At 41.1% G+C, this 23,033-nt stretch overlaps 1 protein-coding gene across 1 annotated transcript; it reads right to left on the bottom strand.

The window, feature by feature from the left end:
- Positions 1 to 3,895: 3,895 nt before the first annotated feature.
- LOC135545277 (trafficking regulator of GLUT4 1-like) lies at positions 3,896 to 18,927 on the bottom strand. The gene is made up of 3 exons (XM_064972902.1): positions 17,837 to 18,927; positions 6,601 to 6,727; positions 3,896 to 6,282 (listed from the first exon to the last, which is right to left on the bottom strand). Exons 1-3 carry the CDS (start codon positions 18,251 to 18,253, stop codon positions 6,272 to 6,274), a joined length of 555 nt encoding a protein of 184 aa, XP_064828974.1. The 5' UTR covers positions 18,254 to 18,927; the 3' UTR covers positions 3,896 to 6,271.
- Between the last annotated feature and the right edge of the window lie 4,106 nt (positions 18,928 to 23,033).

Consider the following 23,033-nt stretch of genomic DNA (forward strand, 5'->3'; position numbering starts at 1 on the left):
TGTGATACTTGGCACTTGTTTTATTTGTCTTTTTTTTACTTTGACATGTATTGATAAATTGTATTTTTCATTGAAGACCATGATGGAACTCCAGTGCTGCAAGTACAGTTATTCTTTAAACAAAGGCCACACACAGGTGTATGGTTAAACTGAAAGTCTCAGACCTCTTTCATCACGTGTTTCCTTCAACTCACAACCTCTACCCCAGCCCTGGCTGCCCAACCCTCTTCCTGGAGATCTACTGTCCTGTGGGTTTTAGTCCAACCCTAATTTAACACACCTGATTCTACTAATTAGCTGCTCAACAAGACCTTAACTAGCTGAATCTGATATGCTGAATTAGGGTTGGACTGAAAACCTACAGATCTCCAGGAAGAGGGCAGCCCTGGGCTACATTCTAAGATTAATCTATTTAGCTTAATATGCCACTTAGCAGAAAGTTATCTACAGTACAGGGAGTGCATGCATACTTTTTTTCTTGTGTATGTGCTCCCCCGTGGTGATGGAACCCACAACCTTGGTGTTGCTAGCACCATGCTTTCACCAACTGAGCCACACAAGATCACTTGAAATCCAGAGATCTGGAAGAGTGACCAGCATTCAGGCCTCTGTCCTTCTTCATGATCTAGGATCGTATACTGCTAAGGCCTACCTTGAGATAGGCAAAAGTCAACAAACTTTAGATCATACATTGATGTCAACTGAAATTTCCCCCAGCTCTAGGCTGAATAATTGCTTATTCGACTAACATTTAACATCACTAATATGAATGTTGATTTGAAAGATGCTACAGTTCTAAGAAGTTTAGTTTCTTTCGCTTGAAATTGTCAGTGGCATTTTAAGTGGTTTTAGTGGAAGTGGCTGAAGATGTTACAGTAAACAAAGCTGCAGCAGCTAGATTACTGTTGGAGGAATGAGGTGCTCTCACATTAATTCACTCTGACAGAATCTGAGTCACCCGCACACACTCCCTCAGACCTCTGTTTTGTAAAACTGTGTGCACCTGCCTGCTTGTGAGCATGTGTGTGTGTCGTGACAGCCACACTGCAGGGGAGATGTTACTGCAGTCTGTGGGGGGTGACGGCTTCCCCCCAGGACTCTACAGGAACCTGTCATGTCTCCCCTGTCATCTCCATAGTCAATTACTGAGTTTTAAATTAATTACCTCGTCTTTCTGTCTCTGTTTTACATCTCACCATTTATCATCTGGTAACTAGACAAGGATGTTTTAGTGTTAGTTGACTGTGAAATATTGAAGTTTGTTATATTTGTATAGCTACATGAAGTGGGATTATCGATAACCATTCAAAGTACACCAATCTTCTCCTTTTTCATGTTATGTCACTCCTTTATTCCTTTCATTCTTTATCTCTATTTTCAGGTTTCTTCTCTGAGGGTAAATGGGGACTGTATTTTGGCACCTGAGTGCAGTACTGCTATTGGTCTATAACTGGTTCAACAAACATCCTTACAGTAAACACAGCTAGCCTACTCTGGTGCTACAGTATAAAGTCTGAATATTTCATATCCTTTTGTCTGGTTTGAAGATCACTGGAGCAGAACTAAGTATTGTGAACTTTCACTGACTCAAGTTCCTCCACAAAGAAGTATAAAGTGAGTTTAAAAGGCTGATTGTAGCACAGCTCACAGATGCAGCTCACGTGAGTGTGTCTAATGACGTGTAGAACCACAAACAAGTAAAGGTGGCGTCACCAAAAAACACGACTATTTGAGAAATCAAGCAAACGTTTTTGTGGGTCCATAGACCTTTCAAGCACACTTGACTTGCGAGGCTCGTTCTGTTTATGGGTTCAACCCATTTTTCAGAGCAACGGGATATACCAAGGGGCTACTGCTGTAGCTAAAGAGATCCAATCTTATTCTTTAATAATCAATCAAAAAAATTACAAAAAATGTTCATTCTTAGAGTAGTTAGAGTGTGTATATGCTAACATGAGGGTTTATCTCCACAGCTTTCCCTGTTCTAGTGTTCCAGACAGGAACATTCACTTTGATCATTGTCAGTGAAGCTACTGCTGCTTTACTCCAGATGCCACTTTAAAAGGCAGGTTGTCTGACCCTTTACACCCCCTCTCTCACACTACCCCTTACACCCCCTCTCTCACACTACCCCTTACACCCCCTCTCTCACACTACCCCTTACACCCCTCTCAATTCACACTCACCCTTTACACTTTATTGGCATGGGAAACCTGTGTCAACCCCTTCCAAACCCCTTACACCCCCTATATAATATATAAAGTGAAATAACACTAAAAATTAACCCCCTAGACATCACACATACCCTTTACACCCCCTCTCACAAATGTCATATTACACCCCTATCTCACACTACCCTTTACAATGTGCAAATCTAAAGGACACAAGATAAAATAAATACACCCCCTATGTCACACTACCCTTTACACCCCTGTCTTCACACTACCCTTTACACCCCCTCTCGTGGCAACACTCACCCCTTGCACCCCTCTCTGGCACACTACCCCAGTACACCCCCTCTTTCAAAATTGGACCCTTGTTTTCGACACCCCTTCTGGATCTGTGTAATCTGAGGGAAATATGTCTCTCACACTACCCTTTACACAGGCAGGAGGTCTCACACTACCCCTTACACCCCATCTCTCACACTACCACACACCCCTCTCTCACACTACCCATGTTACACCCCCTTTCTCACATAGCAAGGCTATGCTTTACAGTCTGTACATAGTCACACTACCCTTACACCCCCTGGGTCAGTCACACTACCCCTCAGGTATTCTGCCGCTCTGTACACTGTGTAGGGCCAAATAGCACCCTAGTTTGCTCTGTTTTTTTGTTAACCCTTTCCAATGTGTCAAGTAATTATCCTTTTGTTTTCTCACACTTGGTTTTACACCCCCTGCTGTCACACTACCCCTGTAGGGTGTGTTTGTGAACAGAGCCCCAGGACCAGCTTGCTTACACTACCTCCAGGTTCATCCCTCTGTAGGTGATGGCTTTGTTGTGGAACCCCCTGGGAATCTCACACTAGGTGGTTATACCCCCTTACACTACCCTTTTCACCCCCTTTGATAATTAGTGGGTACCCTTTACATTCTGCTCTGCATGCATTATTTGGTTACACCCCTGTCACACTACCCTTTACACCCTCTCTCACACTACCCCTTTGTCCCATTTTGTGACACTACCCCTTGACACCCCCTCTCTCACACTACCATAACACCCCCTCTCTCACACTACCCCTTACACCCCCTCTCTCACACTACCCTTTACACCCCTCTCACACTACCCTTTACACCCCCTCTCTCACACTACCCCTTACACCCCCTCTCTCACACTACCCCTTACACCCCCTCTCTCACACTACCCCTTACACCCCCTCTCTCACACTACCCCTAGACCATTCCTCTGACATACTTTGTCCATACACAAGCACAAACACACAGATCAATGCTATCCAAACCCACATAAATCAATCCAACTCACCGGAGACCATGCATGGTAATGTTTATTCCAGACATGCAGAATGTTCACAACAGAGATGGAAACCAGCATATACATATGCTATCAAAAGGGGAAGAAATAAGGACATAAAAAATAGACATGAATTGAAAGTCACTGTTTTACTGACACAGAACAGCATGTATGCATCTCGCAGCAGAAAGATGGTCAGGGAAGTATTTTGTTGTAAAAGTGGAATTCCATGTGTTAACGGTGAAATTACCAGACAAATTTGTCTTTAGGAGTTATGTTGAATTTTGGATTTTCAATGGCAGACTGAGTCACTGACTCTATCCTGCTGGATTGCCCCCCCCCCCTCTCTCCTCTGCCATTTACTCTTACTGTATGACAAAAGCAGCCGTCTACCCCCCCCCCCCCCCCCCAAGGCGGGTTTCTAAATGCCCTTTAAGTGTGTGTGGGAAGTTAGTTTGTGCATGCCTGTTGCCCAGAGATAAACATTAGAGCTCTTTCGACAGGGATGTCTCTTCAGCCCACCTGTCAAGTGAAGCACACTGTGGCTGTACGAGCGTGCTATTGTACAATATAACTTGTATGGCAACATCAACTTGCTGCCCTTTTTGTTATCATTCCCAAAGATGTGCTGTAAGGCTGTCTTGAGTTCAGTGCTTTTAAACATTGTGACCATGTTGAGTCATTCAACAGCTGTGGTCCTATTTCTATTTGTTGTTTCTATAAATACAGTACAGATGCCAAATATTTTCACATTATATTGTCGGGAGTTTCCAGGTTTTATCTAGTGCTTTGCATGGTTAGACAGGGACAGAATAGTTTTTTATTCAGCAAGGAATTAACCAATGTGTGTTCATAGTTTAGAGGATTCAAAGGAGACCTCAAATGTTAATATGGTGACATTTTTCACCAATTACAGGTGCTTTTTCAATCATTTTAAATCTCTTTGAACATTTTAAATTCAGGCCGGATAAAATCAATCAAATTATCATAGAATTATTTATCTATGATCTCATGTAGCTAACACCTACATTAGCCCTTGATAAGACAAGCAGTTGAATCAAGAAAATATTAATAATCACTAATGTCAACTTACAGTATTGAAATCAAATGGGAGTTGAAGAGCATCAGTTACGAGAGTAATACAAACATGAATGTAAGTCCAAACAAGGTTGTTACGAAGCATCATGCAGTGGTACTGAAGGTTTTATAAGAGGTGTTATGACCTTCCAGTAAACATCTGAAGTGTGTCAATATAACAGTCCTTTGTTGTGTTACCGCAGTAGAATTAGAACCAACTGTGTGACTTATTCCAGATGGCATGGTGACACATTTGAATACAGACAAATGAGTGTGTTACAGGTACATAGATAACTGCTGCAAATCAATCAATCAAACCTCAAAACAATGTTCCTTTAACGTTACAGTGGGTCCTTACAATGACATACAAAAACCTGGGTACCGTTTAGCCCAAAGCATGCCTATATAATATTGCATATATATTCTTCATATAAATACATGTCATACCGATACAGCACGGTGGCAATAGGGAAAGGATTGGTGTTGGTCTCTGTAGTACTACAAAATACATTCAGTGAAACAAGTAACATTAACAGTCCAGGTAATGAGACCAGGTACTGGTGGAGGGTGGGTTGGAATTGGAGGGGGGGCAGTGGGGAAGGGGACAGTGATGGTTCTGACCAAATGGAATATTCTCAGACTTATGCCCATGTTCTGGCATGGATGTTTGGAGGGGATGGGGAGGGTAGGCATGCGCATTAATATAGTCAGACCCCTCCCACAGCAAGGCAGGGGAGAAGAGGGTTGAAGGGGGGGTATTCTGTTTCTGTCCTTACCCACAGTCAACCCACATGGAGCCTAAACACTCACAGTATGTTCAATTCACTCTCCAAGGGCTATAAGCAACTGGCTCGTTATATCCCAAGGTAAAAACACAGACAAACAAATATGAATTCACAAACTAAATTAAAAAGGTTGGCTATCTACAGTCAAGACATGCATGCAAGTGGTCTCTTATTTTTGTCAAAAACCTACAAAAAAAACAACATAAATTCAAAAACATCTTCTCTGAATTGTGTTCCCTGATCAAATATTACATCCTTCCGCAAACCATAGTAGGCGACAGCCACTGCCGGCCAGGTAGCCATCTTAACTTAAGTCTCAATCATCGCAGCCCAACATACACAACTTTTATAAAATGTGAATTGATATATTAATCTGTATATACTTATATTGCAAATATATCTGTATAGTTGTATATGCTTTCAATGCAGGCGGTCAGGCCAACTAGGTATATATTTAGGTTATTATTCAGCTGTCTTGATGTTTGGCGTCCATTTTCAAGGTCTCCTTCCATTCTTGATACAGAAAAGTTTGTATCCCTTAATTCCTCTGTTCATCCCTCTCTTCATCTTAAGACTATTTTTACTCCACAGAGAATCGAATGAGAGTAGCAAGTCCCTCAAACCAAAAGTCAATCGTCCAACGTTCTTTTGAAACACTTTTTATGTTAAGGATTTTCTTATTCATCAAGCAAATGTACCTGTAATCTAATGCATGCATATCTGGATATTTCTGCTTTGGTTTATTCATTTGCTAGTGCATTTCCTACTCTTCTTTAAACCTCTTAATTTTTTGCCTTGATCTTGATTACAGTGAGGAGCAGGTGATGATATTTTTTTTCATCTCAGGAATCAACGGAATTTATATATTTTTTCCATGCTGCATCCTCTGCTTGGCTTGCAGCAGTGCTCTTGTTTCATAGTATATACACTGGTCACTTGGTTACTGTTAGGGAGGAGAGAGCGGGTAGGTGAGAGACAGAAAGGTTAAGTCCAGTCATTCCTACAATATGACAGGCTGGTCTGTAGCTGAAACAGCAGAAAGGATACTCTCCTTGCCACAAAGCCAGCCTGCTATAGCTGCAGTCTTTAATCAATCCACACAGAGCTCAGAAATCTGCTGAGCTGACACACAGACACACACACTTTCCAGGCATCAATGTGATTGATGACAGTATGTTTATGTATGTTCATATATTACCTTGAAATTGTTATGCAGTATGTGCATGTGTTTATGCATTGCAGCGGTGTGTGTGTTACTTACCAGAGACCGTTACAGAGACGACTATGATGAGCACACCCAGGAATATGGAAACGACACTGAGGAGTCGAGCCAGTTTACCCAGTCTCTTAGCCCCGTCCATGTCTCCCGACTGCAGGCTGTTTCTTGACTGAAGAGGAGAGGAGAGTACACACAACACAAGACCAGATGCATTTACACCCCCACAGAGACACAACCGTCACGACACAATTTGAGTTGTTACGTTTTACATTTTGGTCATTTAGCATACAATCTTATCCAGATCTTGAACTACACCTTTCTCATGTCATCTTTTAGTTATCTTATAGTCAAACTGCCTGACGTCTTACTTCCTGTCTGTATGACTTGTGCTCTTGTGGGAAACCTGAATCTTACAACTGAAACTCTTAAATCCATACAGAGATTCATGGGAAAACTTGTTCTCAAACATACCTAGACATGATTTAATTTGGCAGTTTCACTCAGTCACTGAAATATTTATCAGTTGCTAGTCCATTAATGCACAGAGAAATGACTTTAAAGTGGAATGAACATGAACGCTAACTGAGAGATTTCCTACAGCTCGACAAAATTTGGGACCATTTCATTGCAGACCTTTTATTTATTTACACTTTTGCCAGGTTCTTTATTGAATATTTTACAATAACGACTTGACCAAGAGGTTATCCTTGTTGTATAAAGTATTTCCAATATTTGGAAACCACAGTGAGGCCTATTGATTGATTGATTATCAAACTTTGTCTGCAGAGCCTTTAGGTTGCTATTGGTTGAAGTTGATGAACAGTGTAGTGTGGGGCCTTACTGTAAATCACACAAGGCAGCTTTATACTGTACTATACGTATATCTGTTGCAGACAATAGAGACAGGTTGACAGACTGGAGTGGTGTGTGTGTGTGTCTAAGGCGGGACCACAGGAGGTGATTGAGAGACACAAAAGACAAATACCTCTGATTATGGCACCGGGTTGCAATTACCCAGTTCCTAGAATGCCACATTCACCCATTAATCCGACACCGCTTTTCTCTTTGGATGAGCAGTAGAGATCCCCCCCCCACACACACACACAGCCCCCACTCCACTACACTGCATTATGGAGATCATTAGCTACAAAAATATCTCTACTCAACAGGCATCTCTCCAAATGACCTCAGCCTCTTGACTGGGGTACTGTGGTGTATTATCTGTTTCTGTCATCATCACATCTAACGGATTGTAATCCAGAATCTAACCAATCATCTCAAAAAAGGAAAACAACAAAATGTTAACCACAGATATACATTACTATCTGAGCATGAACCAAAAGCACTTCAAGAAGCATGGGGGTGCTGTCCATGGTGCTGGACTGGCCTCTATGAGGGTCTATGTTTTAATTTATATCAAAGTCAGATCAGTTTTAACCACATAATAGAGGAATGAAAGAAGGAAACACTTTCAGAGTATTCTAACTGGGGGGAAATGACATAACTCTGAATTCAATTAGCCTTTATTAAACCATGACATCTATGGAGATGACTGGAGGCTCTGCTGTAATGGTGATCCCACTTCTAGAACACTTTCTTCCCCATCTCCTTCATAATACCACTCCATTTTCTCTTTTGGTGATGAAAATGATATTGCATTGGCAGAATACAGTAATTCTCTATTAGCTAGGGATGCGTGTGTGTACAGTATGTGAACTTGTGTGAATGTGTGTGTATGTCTAAGCAAGGCGGGCTTCACCGTTTGCTGTTGTGTGTGTGTGTGTGTGTGTGTGTGTGTGATGCCCGCACTTGAGTGCATGTGTGTGTGCACTTATGTGCATTTGTGTGTCTGGCAGGACATCCAGATGTGGTTCAATACTTCCTGTTTAGAGCAGCTACTAGCTATGCATAATGCTGTGTGCATAGCGGCAGCCTCATTCAAATTCAGAACTGGGGGTGATAGTTACGTTTTTGAGCAGGCAGGGAGGAATGCAAATCAGAATCTTAAACAGAACACTGTCATGCATTCCTTAAATGTCCTCTGATGCTTTAGGTCTTCTTAAGGACTGATCCGGGACAGAACCCTTCAATTGAATACATTATTTCTGCTTAGACCAGTGATGCTATATTTACTGTCTGATACTTTTTCAATATGCTGTCTGGTATGAGTACCAAAACTGTTAAGTGTTGACGAATAAATCTAGAAGACAACAGTACATGTGCAAATAGCACACCCCAAATGTAAATGCCTATAATATACAGGTAACTGCCAAAATCAAAGAAACACCAACATAAAGTGTCTTAATAGGGCATTGGGGCACCACGAGCCAGAACAGCTTCAATGCACCTTGGTATAGATTCTACATGTGTCAGGGAACTCTTTTGGTGGGATGTGGCATCATTCTTCCATGAGAAATCCCATAATTTAGGGTTCTTTTGATGGTGGTGGAAAATGCTGTGTCAGGCGCCACTCCAGAATCTCCCTTAAGTGTTAAGATCTGGTGACTGACAGACACACACACACACACACACACTTTAAACCATCTCCTTTGAGATTCCTGTTTCCTCTTCTTCATTGCTTAATGAACTCAGGAGCCTCACCTGGGGTGGAAACCCCTGCTTTTTATACTTTGTATCCCTCATTTATTCAATTGTTTCCATTATTTTGGCAGTTTCCTGTAGATATTGTCATTGAAAGCCTGTGTAACATAAAACGATTTGTAAGCAATTTTTGTTGCAGTTGCAGGTTGCAAACGACGTCGTCTCAAGTAACTTTGCTGATAAACAAAGCAACTCAAACACGAATGAGATTAGCCTTTTATCACTGCAGAGAATAACACTCCGTCCTCCCTCCCTCACTTGCTCTCCCTCTCCATCCCTCTTTCCCCCGTGTATCCCTCCCTTCATCCCTCTCCCTCCCTCTTTCCCCTACCCTTCCCCTGTCCTTCCTCCCTCTCCCTCTACCCATGAGCCTTGCTGTCTCTAGTGAGGCAGGAACTCACACAATGCACTGGAAGTCAGATAAGCCTGGGTCAAAGACCTCCAGCTGTATTCTCAGAAAGAGTAAAGTAAGTATGTGTGTGTGTGTGTGTGTGTGTGTGTTAGTAGCTGGGGGTAGGTGGAAGGGAGCCTTCAGACTAGGTAATACATGGTTGTATTGATTTAAAGGAGGAGACCTGCTCATATTTTTCTTATGAAAGTGAAATTCAGCAAGAACCTGGCCTCTCATCCCACCTGCAGTACAACCAGGCAAACCCACAAAACAAACACACACACATCCCCCAGCCCTGTGGTTGTTCCCACTGCAGTCGAGGCTGGAGAGAGGTGGCGGGAGAAAGACAGAGAGAGAATCGGAGATGGAGAGAGAAGGACAGAATCAGAGATGAGATGGAAAGGAAGATGGCGTTAGAGACAGAGAAAGATGGAGAGAGAAAGAAGTAGAACATGGAGAGCTATGAGTCTCTAAGAAAGTGCTCTACCTCCCTGCTGCTGCTGTCATTAATAATGAAGTGTGGTCCCAGGGATGGGAGCAGCCTGGAGGACATGAATTGTACTGTACATATACACACACACACACACACACAGAGAGAGAATTGTGCCCAACCCTGGTGTGTGTGTGTATGCCCGTGTGTATTCAGATAACTCTAAAATGACTCCTTTTCTTCTCTCCCTCTTTGAAGTAATCGCTGATCTAACTTGATTTGATAGGCGAGATCAAGAGTTCCACTACGACCTAGCTTCTACCAATCCAGTCACGTCAGATCAGTGACCACTTTAAGGGAGGAATGACAGTAGGACACATTTCTACAGTATTGGAACGGAGCCCCAGGACAGGGCAGGGTTAGAAAATCTTGGTGTGTAAGAGTCCACTGAAACACCTAATTCAACAACTCCACAACTTTATCAGTTGGATGTTACGTCCCTAAACAGACCACTGATCTTAACCACATTCAATTGGTCAGTCTATGTCTAAAAACAATTGGGTAGATTTTGAGAGTTAATTTACCAATCACATTATGTTTTGTTTTGTATTCCCATAGTGATTGGTACCTTAACTTATAGGACGCCATGTTAAGAGATCACTGATCTGACTGAGTTGGATCGGTGAAAACAATGTTTCTACCCTTCTGCTTACAACAACCTCCTTATGTCAAATCAGATACAGTGGGGCAAAAAAGTATTTAGTCAGCCACCAATTGTGCAAGTTCTCCCTCTTAAAAAGATGAGAGAGGCCTGTAATTTTCATCATAGGTACACTTCAACTATGACAGACCAAATGAGAAAAAAAAAATCTAGAAAATCACATTGTAGGATTTTTTATGGATTTATTTGCAAATTATGGTGGAAAATAAGTATTTGGTCACCTACAAACAAGCAAGATTTCTGGCACTCACAGACCTGTAACTTCTTCTTTAAGAGGCTCCTCTGTCCACCACTCGTTACCTGTATTAATGGCACCTGTTTGAACTTGTTATCAGCATAAAAGACACCTGTCCACAACCTCAAACAGTCACACTCCAAACTCCACTATGGCCAAGGCCAAAGAGCTGTCAAAGGACACCAGAAACAAAATTGTAGACCTGCACCAGGCTGGGAAGACTGAATCTGCAATAGGTAAGCAGCTTGGTTTGAATAAATCAACTGTGGGAGCAATTATTAGGAAATCGAAGACATACAAGACCACTAATAATCTCCCTTGATATGGGGCTCCACGCAAGATCTCACCCCTTGGGGTCAAAATGATCACAAGAACAGTGAGCAAAAATCCCAGAACCACACGAGGGGACCTAGTGAATGACCTGCAGGGAGCTGGGACCAAAGTAACAAAGCCTACCATCAGTAACACACTACGCCGCCAGGGACTCAAATCCTGCAGTGCCAGACGTGTCCCCCTGCTTAAACCAGTACATGTCCAGGCCCGTCTGACATGCTAGAGAGCATTTGCTACAGAGCTTTTGGATGATCCAGAAGAAGATTGGGAGAATGTCATATGGTCAGATGAAACCAAAATAGAACTTTTTGGTAAAAACTCACCTCATCGTGTTTGGAGGACAAAGAATGCTGAGTTGCATCCAAAGAACACCATACCTACTGTGAAGCATGGGGGTGGAAACATCATGCTTTGGGGCTGTTTTTCTGCAAAGGGACCAGGACGACTGATCCGTGTAAAGGAAAGAATGAATGGGGCCATGTATCGTGGGATTTTGAGTGAAAACCTCCTTCCATCAGCAAGGGCATTGAAGATGAAACGTGGCTGGGTCTTTCAGCATGACAATGATCCCAAACACACCGCCCGGGCAATGAAGGAGTGGCTTCGTAAGAAGCATTTCAAGGTCCTGGAGTGGCCTAGCCAGTCTCCAGATCTCAACCCCATTAGAAAATCTTTGGAGGGAGTTGAAAGTCCGTGTTGCCCAGCAACAGCCCCAAAACATCACTGCTCTCGAGGAGATCTGCATGGAGGAATGGGCCAAAATACCAGCAACAGAGTGTGAAAATCTTGTGAAGACTTACAGAAAACGTTTGACCTCTGTCATTGCCAACAAAGGGTATATAACAAAGTATTGAGATAAACTTTTGTTATTGACCAAATACTTATTTTCCACCATAATTTGCAAATAAATTCATTGACAATCCTACAATGTGATTTTCTGGATTTTGTTTTCTCATTTTGTCTGTCATAGTTGAAGTGTACCCATGATGAAAATTACAGGTCTCTCTCATCTTTTTAAGTGGGAGAACTTGCACAATTGGTGGCTGACTAAATACTTTTTTGCCCCACTGTATCTCCTCAAGGATGGACAGATACGGCTTTGAAGTATCCACATAAGGCATCATGAGTCCTCATTAATGGTTGTTTCCCCCCAGGGCAAACAGTCAAAGAGCTGGCAGGTTGGTACATGTGGTCAGTAAATTGGATTGTGCGTAGAAGGCTTGAATGAGGCAAGGAAGAGAAAGGCTGGAGAAAGTATTCCATTATTCTATTCCAGAGGTAGACTGATGATTCACATAGTTTAATCCACTGTCATGTATTCGAGGAAACAATGACAATGGTGCATTGTTTTATCCATACAACATTAAGAGGCTGTTTCCAGGGCACAGATTAAGCCTAGTTCGGGAGTAAAAAGCAAGCTCAATGGAAAATCTCCATTGAAAATGCTTTTTAGTCCAGGTTAAATGTAGTAGGGTGTAGTACTATATCAGCAGAGCTACTTCAGTAATAGCTACATTGCTGCTACAAATGCTTTTAGACTTTTACCAAAGTAGTATTTTACTTGAGTAACTTTCTATTAAGGTATCATTACTTTTACTCAAGTATGACAATTGGGTAACTATTCCACCATTGTCCTTTCCAAGTTTTCAGAGGGAATGCTGATTTCAAAACTACCCAACGTAGCAGCTGCACAAGATTACTAATAAGCCATTTAGAGACACACACACACACACACACGGCTTCCCCTTCCCACACCTTAAAAGAAAGAGAAAAATATCCATTGGGCTGAAGCTTGAAGCTCATATTTCACCAGTGAACGTGCCGAGCGTGCAGTAGCAGTTTGGACCTAGCAGTCAGTCCCATTACCTGGAAAGACCTGCACAGCCAAAAAAAGCCCATGATCCTGTCTCTCTCTGCCTCTCCACGCCACAGAATTGACTCCACGTCTTCTGCGTCTGCCAGCAGCAACCTCAATACCAATAGTCATCAGTACAGCTGTCTTACATCTGTTAAGCCTCACTTGCTTTTCTACTTACAGATCAGCATGAGTTGGCCATTGGTGGTTGAACAAGATATACTGTACAATATATAATATATATACTATTACATTTTGTTATGCCTTAGGTGATTGAGCAATATACTATATTATTAACCCATTGTTTGGTATTCAGTGTTATGAAATTATGGAATGAATTTATCCACACGTGTAGATGGATGTCATAAGGTGAATTCACCAATTTGTAAGTCGCTCTGGATAAGAGCGTCTGCCAAATGACTTAAATGTAAATGTAAATGTAATAAAGAATGTAGGCAAAAGTCATTTTCCCCTTTTTAAAAAGATTTTAGGATTTATTATATTTTTCCCTTTTGATTAAACTGATCTGTTTCAGTGTTAGAAAATGTGTTCTAGCCAATCTGTAGGCTGCCTGAATAATCTTTACAAGTCCACCACTGTGGCGGGCAGGTAATATTGTAATTTCCTATCCTGATGCTAGCCCTGTATTCCCCTTCCCTGTGTGTGTGTGTGTGTGTGTGTGTGTGTGTGTGTGTGTGTGTGTGTGTGTGTGTGTGTGTGTGTGTGTGTGTGTGTGTGTGTGTGTGTGTGTGTGTGTGTGTGTGTGTGTGTGTGTGTGAGAGATTATCTTGCTCCCCTCAGGACTGAAAAGATGTTTATCAAAGCTACGTAGCTGGCTAACTGTTGCAATTTGCCCTCTGCAGAAAGGTTCAATTGACTTCTATCGCCTTCTATTGAGTTAGTGGCCATCTCTGGTTTCTACCCCTTCCCTCTCTTTCTCTCCCTCCCTCTGTCAGCTACGATGCTGGGTCCATTAGGAGAGAACTGTTGTTGTCAGAACTGCCATGTTTTATAAACTGAATGTTTTATTATTGTGTGCTATCCCTATCTTTGAGTCATCCTGCAAGCCCAAAGATAGAAGACACATGCGCCAAATTGTGTTCTTCTAAACTGGCTAGAGCCATTTATACCTGGACCAAACTTATCTTATTAGAACACTAGCATAGAAAATGTAGCCTGCAGCAAGGACAGATGCCAACATGTAGGCCAGTCACAACTTAAGTCAGACACAAACCCTGTGGAGGTTTCAGCATCATAACCACAGTGTAATGAGATCTATAAAAAACACCTGAAACATCTCAGTAGTTTCAACACAACCCTCTCCAAAACTTCTCTAGCTATTACACTCTTAGAAAAAAAGTGCTAAGGAGAACCATACATTCTTCTGTTTGTCCACATAGGAGGGGAACATTTTTTGGCGCTTCAAAGAACCCCATGTAAATGATTCAACCTGTCTGGCTCTATGAAGGGTTCCAGGCCTTTTTTTGAGGGCCTAGTTATACTCTAACACAGTGGTGTTAGAAAACTCTGAGTTTACAGGCCACATCGGGCCTGCAAGTCACATTATGCTGGCTTGCAAAGTGATTTCTCTAGATCTTTTATTTTTATTTTCCTATTGCCATTATTTCGTTTTTTTTCCATGTACATTTTATATCCAGAGATTTTAGAGTATTCTGAAAATATTTTTAGTAAGAGGACATTGCCAATAAATGTTGTTTGTATTTATGTTTACCAATACTGATACCTGTTATGTTTGGGTCCTGTCTAATTCTTTCTGCAAGCAGGTTCAATTGCCAGTGCAAACAGGAGTGGGAAGAGAAGACATCCCTGTCTAAAGCAATTTCATTAGATCATTATTTATTTGTGTATATTTTAGCTTGAGGGCATTTATGTAAGATTTTTATTAAATGTATTATTTCGCCTGGAAAGTTGAAAGCTTTCAAAGTTTTGAATAGAAAAGGCCATTCAAAACGGTCGAAAGACTCTTTGGCATCAACAGCCATTATTGATAAATCTACATCTTGTTTTTAGCATATTGAATTAAACTGAAACATGTTCTTGTATTTGTTTGGAAGTGTCTATTTTGAATAAACCCTGTTTGATTGCTATATATAAGGTCTGGTAAGACTTTTGTCATTCTATTGCTTATGATGTTTGTTATTATTTCCGTTCCCAAAGGTCTCTATGAACTCTAAGTATCGATTTTAAAAGCTTATAATTTTTACCACACGACTACAACATTGATTGTCCAGCATAAGAGGTTGGCTACCATAAGCGTGTACACAGGTTGTATCATTACATTGCTATATGGTATATTTTACGTAGTATTCACAATCCATGCGCGGCATCACAACAAAAAGAATCACGCTACACATTAGCAACTTCTTTGGTGGTTTATCTACTTCCGTGTCTGAAACCACACTTCAAAGCAACGCACACAGATGGAAAAATCCAATGCATGCGACACACTGCACCCAGTACCACACACCGTAAATCTGGCAATCTGGCAGATGAGTCACAGCAGTGTGGACTTCCTCCCATTGAAATGAATGGACTTCCGCCAGAACGCATACGGTTTGACACAACCGGTGTGCAGGAGGCTGAACACTATAGCCTACATACACTGTGCCTCTCTTAGGGCTATGGAAGTCATGATATTTTGTCAGGCGGTTATTGTCATGCAAAAGACTGCCGGTCTCACGGTAAAGTACAGTTAATTAACATAAATAAGTTTAGCATCTCCAGGACTCCACAAATACACGCCACATACAAGCTGCTGATGCGTGCCTTTGGAACATCTACATTAAAAAAGTCTAATAAATAAATTGAATATAAACCATAACAATAAATCCATTATTTATTTTACGCAGGTCTAAAGAAACATAATATGAAGGACATTTATTTCAGAAGAACAAAATATGAGTTGGCCTACTGTGTGTTATCTGGGTATGTGCCTTGCCATAGGCTGTAGCTTGTTCATTTAGCAGACAATATATGCTTATAAGTCCTGTGCCATTATTTTATATTATACCACAGCATTGTTGAATACTCGTTTCTGATTGGCTAGAAGGGTATTCTAGGGTGGACATTAAAACCAGATAAAGGGACAGTTGGCCAATATATTGGGACAGCTTGCAATCATGACGCAGTAAGCGCCTACACACTTGCTACTTGCTACAAAGTTACAGAACCACACAAACCGACATTTAATACATTGTAAACACTTAGGAAAGGCTAGGTAGCTAACATTGATTTGTTTTTGCAGACATATATTTTTGGAGCAACTGATGACCTAACGTAGTGAGTGATGAACATGAATTTCTCTGGTCCCTACTGCAGTGTTGCAGTCATGACGCAAGTGGCGCTATGCTGTCAAATCATGTTTCTAGGTTGACCAGCTGTTTTCAGCAACTGATATTTTTTAATTTGGTTGTCATATTGGCAGGTTTGCTAGCAACAAACTATTTAGCTAACTTCTAGCCTAATTTTGGATTTGCAATGCGATCTCCTCGTAATGAACACTGTCAAGTGTCCTGACGAGAAGGCAAACATTGTTATGGATGTATCCAAATGAATGTCAATCGAAAACAGCTACTGTCCATTTCGTTGTTAGGCCTTGAAACAACATCCACATCGACAATGTGTTCCACACAGTTTTAACCTGTTGTTGAAACTTCTATCTTCAAATTGATCAATCCAACTCAATAATACACGATTTTAATCACAATGCATTGTGTGTATTACACAATTTTCTGTCTTTGTCACGCATTCGTGTACATTACACGAACTCCACTTTGTTGTGGCTAACATTAGCTAGGCTAGCTATGTGGCTAATGTTAGTTTGTTACGGGTGATGGATATGTCCAGTTTGTGATCCCAGTTTTTGCGATCCCTCCAAATGTAAGCAGACTTTTGCTTAAAAACAATATAATTCTGGTCAGCATCCTCATTGATAAATCTGCTGCAAAAAGTCTACATCAATGTGCCAACACTGGCCATATTATTGCCCAACTGGGACATCATGGCATGTGCATGGCACCCAGTACAGGAAGTGCAAGTATGCTGCAAATCTTTTCTGAATGAAGCAGCAGGGAGGGCTGTAATTGAGTGCTTCCCCTCCCTTCCCACCTCCATTCCCACAAGGTAGGCTAAAGTAGTTGAAAAAATACTGGCAACATAAATGTGATCGATATACTGTCCTTTTCCCTTTATCATACAATTATTTGTTTAATAGTTGTAGGTTTAGGCCTCTATTACAATCCATATCGCAGAAATTCAGCGTTACATCATGATTGAAATTTAAATATAATGTTCCGTGTTAGCAGAGACTGCATTCAAGGTAAACACTGCATATGTCGGCAAAATCGGAAATGACCTTTACATTTCTAGCATGCAATCTGTAAACTTCAGCGATACAGATTGAATATAGCCCTTAGGCCTACACTTGATCACGAATGGGTAAAAAGGGGCTTTCGAATTCAACTTTGCTATTGGGCTACGATTTAGTGGAAACAGTCTGCATTCTAAACAATGCTGTTTGAGGTTATTACTAGTGTTAATATCCTAGGTCTATTTTATTAAGAAATTGCAAATAATGATTCCCTTATCCCCCGATGTTTCATATATCAACACAGCATGGACAGTGAATTGACAAGAAACGACAGGCGTTTTTAGACCCCACTTTCCTAGACAGCCGATAGATATCCACTTACCATAATTGAAAATAACAAAGCAACAATGCTGACGGGCCAGACAGGGCAGAAGCAGGACAATATGACCAGTATGAGGTAGTCTTTGGGCTTTTGCGCTTCTTGGACCGCGGCGTTTCCGATGGAAGATGTGCAACTGCGACTCAAACTGACCCGGGACGGGGAAAGGGGGGCAGCAGCAAGGTGCCCTGCAGAGCCCGACCGAAAGGGCAAACTGTGGCCGTTCTGGTCTACATCCAGGTTTTTGTCGCTCCCCACGTTGACTGTGAAGGAGGAGGACATTTTCATACCGTTGCCGCCAGCGGGCTCGGTGGTCACGGGGCTGAGAAGTTTCTCCGTCTCCTGAGACTGGTTGGCGGGTGCGCGACCGCTCTCTCCCAGGTTAGATTTCTCGAATTCAGTGTCTATGTTGATTGCCATTTCTTCAAAATCCAAAATATTTAAATTAGTTTCCAATAGAGGAAAAAATGCCTAGTCGTGTAAAGTACAAAGACTGGTTATAGTGGTGCTATATTCCCATTCTTTGACCTGATAAAAAATATATAGTTTAATTTATTTTTCGATTTTACAATACACTCTAAGACTATCACTACCCACTGTAACCAATTGCGTGGCAAGTTGATATATATATACTAATGCACCATTTAGGTTGGCTATGTCAACCAAATGCGTTATAAATCAACCCCCTTCAATTAGAGATAAAACATATAGTGGTATTTTCCCGTTGGATTTTCGCATAATTCCTCCTCTAGAATCAAGAATGCCTTCCGCCTCAATTCCGCATTTCCATTCAATCCATACGCGCTATCGGAAAGCGATCTCCTCTGAAATGTGCACTCCCTCTCTCCATCTGTAACGCCAGACCCAAAGAACAAATCACTCAGTGAAGCGCCTGTCGCCTGCCTTTTCAATCCCACCTCGATCCACAATTATTACCAGCTTTATATCTCACTTAAATAAACGTTTTCTTTTTCAATTAAAGTAATAAAGAATGACGGAATGAGATTCTTTTCAAACAAATATACCCCTAGAAACAGAGAAAGTGAGTTTGTGTCCTGTGTGTTGTTCCGCAACGGGTCGTGTCAAGACTGTTTCTCACGCTGCAGCAAGAGAGCCACTGGGATGAACTTGTAGCAGAGCAGTGCGGCGCCCCCTCCCCGTACCACTCCTCTCCTCCCCTTTCTTTCTCTCCTTCCGTCCTTCCCAACATCAGCACCACTATGGAAGCGCGCCAGGAGCAGTAGAGGCAAGGCAGAATCTCTCTGGCGCTTTGATCCCCGCGTGGGACGCCTCAAAGCCTCATATAATATAGGCTAATATAGGCCACTTATACTATTCAATTTTTTTCTAATGTATAGATATATCATTGATGATCTTAGGTTTGTTTGTGCAGATTTGCTCAATGTCCCAAGGACACGCTTGATTGAAAACGTGTACACCGTGTGGTAGGAATGTTAATTGTCTTTCACTATGCTCCCTTTACGCAGCAGGTCAGGAACCTTATATAGCCTACTGGTAAATTAATACCAAATCAATAACCTACCACGGGGGTTGGTTTTATTTGCGGATACTGACATAGAAACTTTGTAGTTCAACCTTGAATTTAGGCTTCCATCCACATTCTGTATCGACTGATTATAAACAGTGGGTACACTTTTTCAGATACAGCATTTAAAGCTGTAACGAGATTGATACTATGTAGAGCCCTAAAGTGCTTAATGTAATGATAAATGTTATGTTTTCTGCTGCTATGGTCCAAAGTGAGGACCTATGACAAGTGAGGGCAGTTGGGTGTTTTCTGTTTTTGTGTCCTACACTTAAAAAGGGTTCCTTATAGGACCCAAAAGGGTTATATTACTTGCTTCGTATATGGATCAGAACCTTAGATGTTCTTCTTCACTGAACCAAAATGGTTCCATATGGTTCCCTGCATGGTGACATTTATGAATTATGGCTACTACTATTAAATATAAATATTTTTTGCTAACAGTATAATTGAATAAACAATTAAATAATGGACAATATAATAAATACTAGCATCGTTTTTAGAATGTATTGTCATTATATGCAACCAAAAAAGTTTGGAAATATTCATTGGTGGGCAGGAAGGCATGACTTTGTTTGAATGATGGCCCACATAAACTCTGGCTGACTTCTTTACAATATAATGCAAAACAATGCAACTTTGTCCAGTTACAGCGAACAATAAAAATGTGTCTTCTGCTCCGTTCTCATTCCCCCAAACGGCAAACCTCAAACATACAGTTTAGATGTGCACATGTTTAAGTTGCAGTGCAGTGCCCCTGGACGAAGAGCATATTATGTGGTTAAGGGCCTTGCTCAAGGGTCCAACGGTAGGGGAATGTTTTGAGGATGTGAACCCAGTAGCCCTCCAGTTGTCATATCAAGCCCATCCATATTTTCCAGAGCCCAGCCCCAGGATTTGAACCAGCCAACATTCGTACACAGGTCCAACTCCTTATCCGCTAGGCTACCTACCACCAATACAGTATGGGTTAATGCCTGACTGGTTCCAGAGAAGAAGAAAAAAAGGAGTAAAAACATGAGGTAATCTTCAGAAAATTAAGACAAAATGCTATGCAGACATCAGTGGAGGATCCTCAGAGGAGGAAGGGTAGGACTATCCTCAGGGAATTTCATAAAAATAAAAATAGTGAAACATTAAAAAAGTTGTCCTTTTTAGATAAAACTATACGAAATATATTCACGTCGCCAAATAATTGATTAAAACACACTGTTAAGCAATGAAGGTCTACAGTAGTCTCAACAGCACTCTGTTGGGTAGCACCATGGTGTAGCCAGGGGACATCTCGTTTCAGTCCACCTTTTGGAACATTGAATTCAATACAAAACCTAGGAGGCTCGTTGTTTTCACCCCTTTCCACAGACTTCCACAGTAATGATGACAGCTTCAGGAGGACATGCTGCATGAACTGACATGTTGCCCACCCAATCAAAGGATCAGAGAATTAATTTAGTACAGAAAGCATAATCTACAGCTAGCTAGCACTGCAGTGTATAAAATGTGCTGAGTAGTTGAGTCAAAGAGAGAAACATGCAATAGTTGAACAGTTTTGAACAAATTTATTTCTTCAAAAATTAAGGAGAAGCAAGAGAGAGGGAGAGTGAGCTAGCTATATTTCTACTTTCTTAGCTAGCGAATGTAGCTAGCTAGTTTAGCCTACTCAAACACCTGGCTCAAAAAGAGAGGGATGCTGTGTTACCTAGCTGCTATGGCTATCCAACACTAGAACTCTTCCAAGTCAAGGTAAGCTTTTGGATTTATACATTTATTGCCACTGGGGATTGCCGATGTAACTGCTAAACTGCTTGCTAACTGTACACTGTACTGCATGATGTAGCGGGTTTACTAACGCTTTGGTTCTAGTAGCTATGTTGACTTGACGTTAGCTAATATGGTGACATCGATGTAGGCTCTGTGTAGTGGTTAGCGGTTATGACATGAAGGTTTGGCCTGGAAAGGTTTTTTCACCGTGTCACTGACGGCTGATGTGTTGTGCACTGAAGTCCACAAGCGAAGTGAATAGGTGAGAGGAGGAGAGGGCATAGATGTGAGAAGGAATTATCCATCAATCAAAGGAATCATGCTATTTGTATGTGGCAGCTATGAAAGTGAACTGTGTATGAGTGTGATCAGGGGTGTATTCATTCTGCCAATTCTGTTGAAAAAAAGTTTCTTATAGGGAAGCAAACGGAACAAAACGGGGATAAACATACCTGAATTTGTCCAATAGAAACTCTTGTTTGCGACTGTTGGACTAATGATTACACCCTAAATCAGCTAGATGGAGGCAAGAGTGTGCAAGGCAGTATTGAATGTATCACTGTCTGTCACCTTGATTACTCAAATTTCTCTCGACCCGTGCACCTACGCTGTAAACTTTCATTCATAGGCTCAGTTGTAGCAACCTCATGATGGGTATAGGGACTTTATGAGTGTCATGTAGTAGCCTAAACCTATTGAGCTGGGTGAATGGAATATGAATGACATCCAATATGTTGTAATAGAAAGAAGGCCATGCTCCAAAAAAATAATTGTCCTCCCTAATCTTAAAGAGCACCGACCGCCACTGGCAGACATACAGTATATAATTACTATGATGTAGAAGACCAATACATGCAGTTGTTGTCAGCAGCAGCTGAAAGAGAGATCCTCTGCCTCTGATGGTCCTGGGTTACTGACAGACTGAGCAAAACATAGATAGTGTGTTAAAAGTAATGTAATGATTAACTAGGCTATTGTATCATCAAGACTTATTATACATAATTTATTATAAATAATTTATACATACCTCCTCTCAGTCAGCAACGGTTTTCAAATGGCTTCATGAAACATGGTCCCCTCAATTGACTCCATACTGAAATACTGAAATAAAAGTATCAATTAGATAATTGCCAATGCTCTATTTAGCATGTCCCGTAATAAAAAATAATGTTTAGTTAAAAGAGTTAGCTGGCTAACTTGTAAAGTGGTAAATTAAAGTAGCCTAGCTAGATTTTTCTGTTTAGCTAGCTTACAAACATGCTCAAATTCTAATAATGTTTCAACTTTTTTTTAAATCTAGCCTATCATATTACTTTGGCTTCATATATTTGAATTAAAAAATGTACTTTGCTTATCTTAATACATTGAAAAATAACATGCTTATTGATAGGCTAGGCCAGTGTTTCCCAACCCTGGTACTTGAGTACCCCCAAAATAACACATTTATATTGTAACCTTGGAAAGCACACCTTGTTCAGCTTGTCAACTAATCATCAAGTCTACAATGAGCTGAATGAAGTGTGTTTGTCAAGGACTACAACAAAACTGTATACTGTTGGGGGTACTTGGGGACCAGAGTTGCGAAACACTGGGCTAGGCTATTTGCAAATTGGTTCAACCATCGTCCTCTTGCGTTGTCATGCTGGAATGGAAGTTGATTTTTGAATGGGAATGGCAGTTACATTTTGATTTGATCAAAAGGTTCTTTATAGAACCACTTTTTATCTAAGAGTGTATAGTCCAAGTTAAAACTCAGGTAATAATAAGGAACAAACATTATTTCCCTTTGACCCCCGGTGTGAAACTGCCAACTTCATCATCGCATTTGTTTTCAGAAATAACAAAACATGTTGAAAAGCTGTGGTTGTTCAATGTACATTTAACAAGGTAAAA

The sequence above is a fragment of the Oncorhynchus masou genome, chromosome 9 (assembly GCF_036934945.1).
Source record: "Oncorhynchus masou masou isolate Uvic2021 chromosome 9, UVic_Omas_1.1, whole genome shotgun sequence".
Taxonomy (NCBI): domain Eukaryota; kingdom Metazoa; phylum Chordata; class Actinopteri; order Salmoniformes; family Salmonidae; genus Oncorhynchus; species Oncorhynchus masou.